At 38.1% G+C, this 12,050-nt stretch overlaps 1 protein-coding gene across 1 annotated transcript; it reads right to left on the bottom strand.

Annotated features, from left to right (window-relative positions):
- Positions 1 to 111: 111 nt before the first annotated feature.
- On the bottom strand, positions 112 to 3,410 carry LOC101735961 (lipopolysaccharide-induced tumor necrosis factor-alpha factor homolog). Its single transcript, XM_004924469.5, has 2 exons — positions 2,415 to 3,410; positions 112 to 1,582 (listed from the first exon to the last, which is right to left on the bottom strand). Exons 1-2 carry the CDS (start codon positions 2,807 to 2,809, stop codon positions 1,468 to 1,470), a joined length of 510 nt encoding a protein of 169 aa, XP_004924526.1. The 5' UTR covers positions 2,810 to 3,410; the 3' UTR covers positions 112 to 1,467.
- Between the last annotated feature and the right edge of the window lie 8,640 nt (positions 3,411 to 12,050).

Raw genomic sequence — 12,050 nt, forward strand, 5'->3', positions numbered from 1 at the left:
ACCTTTAAAATACCTTTATCTGCTAGTCACTGCTTCAGTTATCTTATCATACAGTTGAATAAGATTAGACTTATATCCTATTTCCCTATACGATGGAATAATTTCACATACTTATTTTCATCTTTTTATTTTCATTCCAAATCTAAATAATAATAAACTTACAATAAAATTAATCATTATAATAATATAATTCAAATTTTTTCCTTAAGTTAGGTAGTTTAGTGCCTGAAAGTTAGCATTACAATGAATTTTAAATTCCTGCCACAGCTTCACTGCGTTTTTGAAGAAAAGTGTCAATTGATTTTTCTAAAGATAGCAATACAGATATAAAAATATTCCCACAGGGAATGAGATATTTTTTCACGATAAAAGGTGGCCTATGTCACTCTCCTGACCTTCAGGTTTTAGGTTTAAAAACTCAACTCACTAAAAAAATCATGCCAATCTGCTGCTTTGTTTCAGCATGAATGAACAAACCAACACAAACAAACACACTTTCATATTTATGATATTAGTGTGGATTTATTACAATATTATCATTCGGATATTAGTGATACATACATTGTGTGACAATATAACAATTACAGAAATATTCATAAACATAAGTCATGAAACAATCATGTCATTATAGTATTTGTAAGAGTTCATAATGCTCTTATTCCTTTGAACAAAGTAAAATGAATTTTATACATTTTAGAATATAATCATTTAATACAAAATAATATGTCTATTGTTTTTTTTATAGTTTCATATTATATTGGTTTGGTATATGCCAGTACTTTATTGAATAAGAACAAGATACAATGATACTAAATAATTTTTATTTTAACTTTATTATCATTAAAATATTCTAATGGAATGCTCTAGTAAAATAAAATGAATATCACAAAATATATTAATTTATCATTATATTTTTGCAATGACAATAAATAATAAAACCATATTTTGTCAGTTCATTGTTTTGTCATGGCAAAAATTTCTCACATGTTACCACAAGGATGTATGTGATTTCATATTTCATTTATACAATCATCATGGTTTTTATAGACATCACTTTTTTGAATATTACATTTATAACTATTCAGATTACCAACAAATAACGCTTCAAGTTTCTAAATTTAATGGTCAATATCAAAGCAAGACATTTATTTTTTTGTTTAATTAATAATGTATAAATGAGATACATTTTATTAAAATTGCTGATTATTTTGGTAAGCTAATTTCAAAGTCTACATGCTCTAAATTTAAAATGCATTTCCACCACTTATATACCATGAAGTGTATAAACATCACAAGAGAACATCATTAATCAAAAACATTCTATTTAGAATGAAATGATAATAATGCTACAGGAAATACTGCATATATATTTCTTAGCCTCTTCTCAAAATTGTAGATATTTTAAATTTAGTGACTTTACATTATGCATAAAGGACACCAATTTTAAATATATTTATTTCACTGAAATTAACACTTGTTGCTTTTGCCGATGAATGTGTTGCAATTAGGGCAGTAGTGCTCAGCCTCCTTGAATGTATCAAAGCAGTACGGGATCAAACCCAGGCAGCATAGTGAACAAACTCTGAAAAAACAAAATGAGTTAAAAAAAAATGCAAATTAAATCATATTACCAATGTTTGTACAAGGTCTGGCCATAAATATCATTACAATAATAGTAATAACAATGATAATACATTTCAATACATTTGAATTTACCATCTCAATATTACAGGTTATTTTTATTGTAAATCTTCATAGTTCAACTGCATCGTTTTATTCTTTATTATCTCTAATTGGGAATACTATGCAAGGACCATAATAATAGATAGTCCATCTGTAGAAGTAACCTCATTTGATTTTCCTCTCATATCTTCTGAATGAATCTTCAGGATAAAGGGCAAAAGCATCTAAGAGCTCTTTTTATTTTATTTTTCAAAAACCACTATTAACAAAGCAACTTTTACCATTTAGTTCTTATTTTCATTTTAAAATATCTGGTCATCAGTGACAAATAATGAAAACTATTTCAAATGTTGAAATTTGTAAAATATAAATAATTACACAAAATAAAGATGTAAGAAACTTCATCAAAATAGTTTGTTAACACCAGTAACTTGGGAAAACACTAAAACACAACATTTTGCCTTACAGATTTTCTTCAAGGCTGTAGACAATCTGTCAAAAGTGATTTTAAATTATTATGTAACAAATAATATATTAAGATTATATATATTATATACAACTAATGTTAATGATTTCAAAATTATGGCTATCTATTACCTTCTAAAACTAGGTACCAGTAAAGGCTGTAACAGATTAGCTAGTTCATATACTATGATATGTATTTATTCTGCTATAAAGAATTATTCTTTTATGCTATAGTTATAAAAAACTTTTAAATGAGTCATACTTACATAGTGATCAAGCAAATCGACCCAGCAATTAAATGTGTGTGCCAAGCTGTTGTGTATGTAACTCTTGTAGTAACTATTTTATTACAGTTGAAACATGTTAAAGTGGTTGGTTCTGTACCCATAGCGTTTGGAAGAACAATACCGACTGGTAAGCCTGGTGGTGGAGGTGGTATTCTAGAAGGCTGCATATTTACAGTTGCATTTGTTACACCTTCGGGATGGGGGTAAACTCCTGGAGGAGTAAATGGTTTAGCAGGTGGATATGCTCCTACAGAATCCGGGATAGGATTACTTAGTGCCGGAGCCACAAAGCCATAATGCGTAGTTCCTACAACCGATGAGTACGGCGGTGGAAGATCGTCTAGTGGCGCACTAGGTCCTTGATGGGTAGACATTATAATGCCGGTGCAACAGAAGTTTTTAGTTAATTTAACACTTTCTTCAATTAAATGAATAAAAACTGAATGACTCCCAGTTTTATGAAAAAAACGAGAAAGGTGCAGTATTTAGTTCACTTTAGACTAATTAATTAGCTTCTCTTTGGCCGTAAAGCCCACAATTACTCGTCTAACAATTGACACTAAACAATGAGAAGATAATTTACGGAAAGTACACTATACATTCAAGATATAATCATCAATTCATCATTTTTTATCATAAACATAGGATGGGTTATTGTGTATAATTTTTTTTAAGGTGATTTTATGACCTGGTAACTAAGACCTTTAAGTCATGTCTTATTAATTCTTATTTTCATGAAAAATGATGAAATGAAATGAAGATGATTAATTGGAGACGTTAATCAACTGGGATAAAATGAAATTAAATGAGATGAGATGATATGGGATGAAATACAATCTCAGTAAAATGGTGGTCATTTACTGAGATTTTTTCAGTGTACTTTTTGGGGGATCCCGAGAAGCTACGTTCAACAGCTTTGTTTCATTTTCCCACTTTAGTGCATTTTCACAGATGTTAAACAGTTAATAAACCACCGTCGTTACACATTTAAACCTGAAGAAACACCAAACAGACAAAATAAAACAAATCACACAACTTCACTCCTCGCGTTCCCGCCAAAAAGTCTATTGTGTATAATAGATAGATGTAAATAAAGGTGCACGTATATACTATAAAAGTTGCATATCAGGTAAATTTTGATATTATGCGGTATTAAGCCCAAGCGAATATCTGTTATTTTGAATTAAGGGGCGGACCTCCTCGGAGGTCACCGAGCAGGGGTGTTCGCGGCTTGGCACCCATGATGATATAGGCCACCTAATAAGCGACTCCCCTGCATTTCCGCCAGACCCACCCAATTTTCGTCTAAGTTAGAATCTGGTGGAAGTAGAAGAGGCTGCTGTAGTCAACAATGCAATCGGACGAGCGGCTAACGTCAAGGTCTTTGATCGTACTTGAGATTTTCAGTAAAACAAATGTGTATACATGTCGTCATTGGAGGCATGCTGATGTCTGCGGGCCGCACGAACTTCAATTAATCTAAATTTACAAAACAGACGTATTTATCTTATCTATCTATCTAACACAATCTATCGAAGTACCATGTTATTATTTTGCCATGGAATAATAAGTTAATCTATGAAACTGAGACTCCAAATAGTTCAAGTTAGTTATTTTATAAATTTGCAACGCAATGTACTTGGTTTGCTTTAGACCTTTTTAGTCAATAGATTATGCCGTGCGCACTGCGTAGGGATAGAGACGTGGATTTCGTATTTAGGTCAAGCATTTATATTTTTTTTTTCCTACTTATGCTGATAGCCCTAGCGGCAGGTGAATGAAGTTAGACCCTAAAAAAATTTTTTTTTCCTATTTTATACTTATTTTCTATTAATTCGTTTGTTCATCATTTGTTCATGATTGTTCACTGTTAATAATTGTTTGTCCTGCATTTATTTATTTAAAAAAAATATTTAAAAATATACCTACAAGTTAGCCCCTCTAATGCAATTTTTAATATTTTTTCATCCTTAATGACTCGTAAATATTCATTTTCGATTGTTCTTATATAAAACATGTTTGTTCTCTTTCGAAATTACTCGTTTTTTGTTTAATTTACTATTTTTATTAGTTGAATAAATGTATGCAAAATATGTGTACTGCGCATGCGTCAACTATAATGCCTAAACTTTCTACGCGGTTTTAATCGTGAAAAAAAAAACAAATATAAATCCTGAAGGAACAATTAATTGGTATACAGTTTAATTAAAAAAATTAAAAAATAAATAAATGAAGTAATGTACATTGGCGTTAAGTTAGACCAAATACATTTTTTCCATCCTCTTACCTATCGTATTAAAATGTTATTTTACTAATGTTAGTAATATAATTTCGACTGTGTAAAAAAGTTATTTATACTATACCTATACCTATAGTATACCTATATTATCTCTTGAAAGATAAATAATGAACATATTTACTTATTTGTTTATATTACCTATGTGAACTCCCTATCTTTTTTATACCTTCATAACGATAAGTAGGAGGATGGAAAAAATGTATTTGGTCTAACTTAACGCCAATGCACACTACTTCATTTTTTTTTTTTTTTTGTTAATTAAACTGTATACCAATTAATTGCTCCTTCAGGATTTATATTTGTTTTTTTTTTCACGATTAAAACCGCGTAGAAAGTTTAGGCATTATAGTTGACGCATGCGCAGTACACATATTTTGCATACATTTATTCAACTAATAAAAATAGTAAATTAAACAAAAAACGAGTAATTTCGAAAGAGAACAAACATGTTTTATATAAGAACAATCGAAAATGAATATTTACGAGTCATTAAGGATGAAAAAATATTAAAAATTGCATTAGAGGGGCTAACTTGTAGGTATATTTTGATTTTTTTTTTTTTAATGAATAAATGCAGAACAAACAATTATTAACAGTGAACAATCATGAACAAATGATGAACAAACGAATTAATAGAGAATAAGTATAAAATAGGAAAAAAAAATTTTTTGAGGGGCTAACTTCATTCACCTCCTAGCGGCTATGTCAGCGTAACCCTAACTTTAGTAGGTGAGCTCACGGGGCTCAAACCTGACGATGTTGCTAACACGAACCCTAGCAAGAGCCGTGCTTCGCAGAACCTACCACCGGATCGGAAACGCGACCCACTGAGAAGATCCGGCGAGAAACTCAGTGGGCTGTGTCTGAGAGTTAATTTACTCGTCGAGCCCTTCGTCGCAAGCGACGGGTTCGACGAGAACGGTGACCGGTGCTTGAAGTACCTAAAAGCACCGTTAGTGGATCGGGAGGATCCGAGATGACGTGTTTTGGGCGACGTTGACTGCTTTCCATTCTGTCCGCAGGATCGGGAATGTAGTTACCGGCGGCCACGATGAGAGGGTTCTCGTGTCGTGCCGCTTTATCGAAGTGGCGCATGGACGCCGACTGAAGATACTTACTGATGGACTCTAAGTCCAGGTCGTCATGGAGGTCGACGTTCCTGACGAACCACGGGGCTCCGACGGCTATCCTGCAAAAACGGGATTGAATGATTTGGAATGATTTTAAGTGTATGCGGGCCGCGTGAGCGAACACCTGCATAGGTCATGACGGGGCGTATGCAAGTTTTGTAGAGTGTCACCTTATTTCTAAGGGACATTTTACTTCGCCTACATATCATCGGGTAGAGACGTCCTAGAATGAAGGCGGCACGATCGCGTACCGTCTTGATGTGGGGGCGGAATGTCATCCTACTGTCGAGGGTGACGCCTAAATATTTGACCTTCGGGGCCCACGGTATGGGCTGGTCGAACATCGTGATTGGGCGAACGGCGGGGGCGGAGGTGTTGACGCGCCTAGTCGGGAGGGGGATGCTCAGCGTGGTGTTCGGAGGGCGACCCCTTTTGAAGAGCACCGCTGTGCTTTTCGTGGGGTTGATGTCGATGCGCCACTTCCGGAACCACTGTCCCATGGTGGTAGCTGCGGTCTGAAGTCGTCGATGAAGCAACGCCTTCTTCCTACACGAGTAGTAGATGGCGGTGTCATCGGCGAAGACCGCCAGATGGGTCTCCGGAGACCGGGGTATATCATTGATATACAAATTGAATAGTAACGGGGAGAGGGCGGAGCCTTGCGGGACTCCGGCTGTGACGTGACGGGGCCAGGAACGCGTTCCCTCGACTCGATATCGGAACGAACGGTTCGACAAGTAGTCTCGTATGATGAGAGCATTTATAAAGAAGGAAGGAAGGAAATTTACGGGAGCTCCAAGTGTCGGACTGGCAAGGTGTTGCGCAGCGCCGGGATGAATGGCAAAGTTTATTGTCGGAGGCCAAGACCCACTTCGGGGTCATAGCGCCAGCTCAGTAGTAGTAGTATTTATAAAGAATATAACTAGAAAGAGTAAGTATGAAGTGTAAACTAAGTAAAATATTAGGTATATTATCTATGACTAATAACCTCTAACATGAAGCACTGTCTATGGCGAAAGGACATACGAATATGTCTATGGTGAAAATTAAAATGAGTCATATAGTCATATACACTACAAACTTACATACAAATAGGTAGGTATATTTATAGCTATATTGTACATATTATCAGAAAATATCTCAAAGATTTTGTTCTGACGGTGGGATAAAGGGAACGCGGGAAGAGTATCAAGCAGTAGGCAGCGGCTTGGCTATGCCCTTGGCATTGCTGAAGTCCATGGGCGACGGTAACCACTCACCATCAGGTGGGCCGTATGCTTGTCTGCCTACAAAGGCAACAAAAAAAAACGCAGGCTATACAACCAAATATTGACTAAAAATAAAATTTAAGTAATTTTTCCTCTATTCCTATTCGCTGGTAGCTTATGAAAAGTAGCCCAAGAAAACCTCATGATGTCGACAGATATATTATTTGATGTTCTCTCATGCGACCCGACTGACCACCGGCGCCACCCGCTACCCGGGGCGAGTGGTGTGAAATTGGCTACCGAAGCTTCCCATGAAGTGACTCGTCAGGCTTCAGAAGGAAGGATTGTTACTGGCGACTCGAAGACCATCTTAATACGCAAACAACAGCGTATTAGCACGTGGAATGTGAATGGGCTTCTTCAAGCGGGAAAACTATCCATCGTCGAAAAAGAAATGGAAAATCACAACTTGTCAATTCTGGGCATCTGCGAGACACATATGAGAAACAATGGCCATTTTAAAACATCTACTGGAAATACTGTGTACTTCTCAGGTAATGAAAATTCAAGCAGAAATGGAGTTGCAATTGTGCTGCCACCCTACCTGAACCAATACGTCCTCGGATACCATCCCATATCTGATAGAATACTAACTTTGAAACTCAACACAAAACCATTCATAACAAATGTCATACAAATATATGCCCCAACAGCCCAGGCCAAGTACGAGGATATCGACGACTTCTATCATTCACTAGACGCGACACTCGGATCAATACCTAATCGAGAGATAACCTTTATTCCTGGGGACTGGAATGCAAAAGTCGGTGAAACGACAGCGGATGGACACATAAGACGCACTGTAGGAAATTTTGGCTTGGGCAAACGAAATGACCGTGGAGAACGATTTTTAGAATTTTGCGTGGAAAAAGATCTCACGATTCTCAATACCTGCTTTCAACATCATGCGAGGCGACTGTATACATGGAAATCACCAGGTGACAGATTCAGGAACCAGATTAACTACATATTGATCAACTCTCGCTGGAGGTCCACCGTATCAAATGTCAAGACCTATCCTGGGGCGGACTGTGGTTCAGACCATGTGCTCCTGGTTGCAAACTTCCGCCTGCGCCTCAAAGCGCAAAAACGTAAATGCAATTTATAGACCCGGACAAGCAAGATAGCTTCCGCAATGCTCTCGAAAAACAGCTTTTAGGTACAACACCACCAGCCAGTGAGTCCGCCGAAGGGCTGTGGCAGCGGCTGAAATCATCTATTGCATCGGCCGTCTCAGAAACAGTGCCTAAACAAGCAAAACAAAAAAGATCTATGTGGATTTCAAACGATACATGGGAATTGATTGAACGCAGAAAGAACTTGCAAGGATCAGATAAAATTGAAAACTACAATGCACTCAGTAAAGACATAAAACAACGCTGCCGACGTGACAAGAATATTTTCATTGAAAATATTTATAAAGGAATTGAGTCGCACTCCCTAAAGTTACAATCCTCTGATTTATTTAAGAAAGTTCGTCTGCTGTCGAAAAAATACAAAGCAAAGACCTGGGTTATCGGCGACGAGGATGGCGACTCCATCACTGACCTTCAGCTGATCACAGAAAGATGGCGTCGTTATTGTGAAAGCCTTTACAAAAACCCCACTAATGACACCACTTGTGGTCCGGATTTTGTTTGGGCTGATATAGTTCAAGAACCATCCATATTGCATTCGGAAATTAAGGCGACCTTGAAAAAACTAAAGGATAATAAAGCGCCAGGACATGATAACATCACAGCAGAGACTTTAAAGCACTCAGCGACGCAGGAATAGATGTACTGCATAAAATCTGCAATCATATCTGGCAGAATGGTGAATGGCCGGATGATTGGAGGAGCTCCATAATACTGCCACACAAAAAAGCACTACACAAAAAAGGATCCACGAAAGACTGTAACAACTATCGGACCCTTGCTCTTATCTCACATGCAAGTAAAATCCTTCTGCATATTATCAATTCTAGAATCCGACACTTTCTGGATTGGCAAATCCCTCAGGAACAGGCTGGTTTTGTCAAAGGCAGAGGTACTCGCGAGCAGATCCTAAACATCCGACAATTAATAGAAAGATGCCACGAATTCGATACACCTATTATCCTGTGCTTCGTTGACTACAGCAAGGCGTTTGACTGCGTTGGCTGGAACTGCTTATGGCGGGTCCTTCAGGAACTCGGAGTACCCATGCACCTTAAAGCTTTTCTCCAATCCCTTTACTATGGCAGTCAGGGCACTGTAAGGGTCGACTACACTATGTCAAACCGTTTTAATTTCAGAAGAGGAGTTCGCCAGGGGTGTATTCTGTCACCCATTCTATTTAACATATACGGCGAATACATCATGCGCAAGACCCTAGAAAACTGGGATGGAGGCATAACTATAGGTGACGAAGTGACGAACCTGCGCTACGCAGATGACACCACTCTGCTTGCCACAATAGAAGCAGAGATGACAGAGCTTCTGAACAGGATGGAGCACATAGGGTTGGAGATGGGACTCGCCCTCAACAGATCCAAAACTAAAATCATGGTCGTTGATCGCACAAAAAAGTTGGAGCTTAGTGGAACACTAAACCTTGAGCTTGTTGACAACTTTATTTACCTAGGCTCCAACATTAACAATACCTGATCCAGCGAACCTGAAGTACAGCTCGGTAAAATCTGGAAGGACCATAACATTACCCAGAAAACAAAGACAAAACTGGTGCTCACTTTGGTCTTTTCCATTTTTCTATACGGAGCGGAGACCTGGACCCTTAAAGCAGCTGATCGCAAACGCGTGGATGCTTTTGAGATGTGGTGCTGGAGAAGAATGCTCCGGATACCTTGGACAGTGAAGAGAAGCAATCAGTCTATCTTAGATCAACTGCAGATCAAGACTAGACTGTCCACACTCTGCCTTCGTCGCGCACTCGAGTACTTTGGTCATATTGCTCGGAAAACACCGGATAGCCTAGAAATACTATTCGTGACAGGGAAGATCGAGGGAAAGAGACCGCGCGGGCGCAGTCCGACAGGGTGGTTCGACCAAATCCGCACCACACTAGAGATCCCATTCCACGACGCCCTTCATGCGGCCAATGATCGGAGGCGCTGGCGGGACATCACAAGGAGTAAAATCATGTCGAATTATCACGTCACGACCCTCAGCAGTGAGGAAACGACGCGAGGAGGAGGGTAGCTTATGAGGCTATTCTAATTACGCCCGTACGGGTAGGTAGTTACGCGCACGGGTTCAACGTGGGAGATTTTGCTAACACTAGCAAAGCAAGAGCAGTGCTTCGCAGAATATATCTTCGGATCGGAACCGCGACCCACTGAGAGACGCGAGAAACTCAGTACGCTGTATCTGTGGGTTAATTCGCTCGTCGAACTATTCGTCTTAATCAACAACATGTCGACAACCTCGACGAGGTTAGTGACCGGTGGAGTGAGGGGTCTAAAAGCACTGAAAGTAGATCGAGGGATTCGACATGTTTCGGGTTACAGCGGCTTTATCTGTTGTGTATTTGTATTTGCAATGTGGATTTATCTCTTGTACAAAAAATGAAATTAAACTAAATTGAATTAAATGAAATTTTATGAGGTAAGATGACAACACCGCAGGAGTTAGACAGAATAATATGAAATGCTCATTATAATAAAATACTATTAGGACTACAAATAAGTTTCCGCCGTTTTTTGTCGAAAAAATAATATTTATTATGAAAGAACGGTAATTTAAATTTAATCGAAGTATTGTCCATCACTAGCAGCTACTTTTTCCCATCTCTCAGGCAGAGTTCGGATTCCACGTCTGAACAACTCCTCGTCTTTTGAGGCTATCCACGAATCAACCCAATTTTTCATATGATGTAAACTGCTGCTCGGACAGAGCATGTGCCATTGACCGGAACAGATTATAGTCAGACGGGGCAATGTCTGGTGAATACGGCGGGTGAGGTAGTACTCACACACCGGTACCGCTACATGCAGACGAGCATTATCATGGAGCAGAATAATTTTGTCATGTCTGGAGTAGTATTGAGGGCGTTTTTCCTTCAGAGCTCGACTCAATCTCATCAATTGCGTTCGATAGAGAGCTCCAGTGATTGTTTCGCCTGGATTAAGCAACTCGTAATACACCACACCCAGCTGATCCCACCAAATAGACAGCATGAGTTTTTTTTCATACATACATATGTATTTGGTTTTGCTGTGGATGTTGAAGCGTGGCCAGGTAGTCCCCATGATTTTCTTCTTTTTGGATTATCATAATGTATCCACTTTTCATCACCAGTGACGATTCGATGTAAAAAACTTTTTTTTGGGTGCCTAGCTAGCAGCATTTCACTCATGCATAATCGGCGTTCAACATCTCTCGGCTTTAATTCGTATGGAATCCAATTACCTTGTTTATGAATAATTCCTAACGATTTTAAACGATGTGGGACTGCTTGCTGAGTGACTTCTAAATTAAGTGCAAGTTCTTTTTGTGTTTGAGACGAATCTTCCCCCAATAACTCCGTCAATTCTGCATCCTCATAAATTTTTGGCCTTCCACTGCGATCTTTGTCTTCTACGTCAAAATCACCGTTTTTAAACTTTTTAAGCCACTCATGACATGTTCTCTCACTCAAGGCAGCCTCATTATATGCTTTTACGAGCAATCGATGCGCCTCGGCTGCAGATTTTTTTAAATTAAAAAAGAAAATTAAAAGTTCCCGCAAATGACGCTTATTTGGTAATTTTAACATTTTTGGATTAAAAAAAAATGATGATAATACGTTATGAGTTAAAAATATGCTAGGGTTAAGTTGTTCTTAGATAATCAATTTAATTTTCAAGCCGATTATCATCTGTGAATTCGAACGTAAGCCTCGTGCCACACCATTTTTCTCAAAACGGCGGAAACTTATTTGTACAATGTACACTTTTTAC

Source organism: Bombyx mori, chromosome 25 (assembly GCF_030269925.1).
Source record: "Bombyx mori chromosome 25, ASM3026992v2".
Taxonomy (NCBI): Eukaryota; Metazoa; Arthropoda; class Insecta; order Lepidoptera; family Bombycidae; genus Bombyx; species Bombyx mori.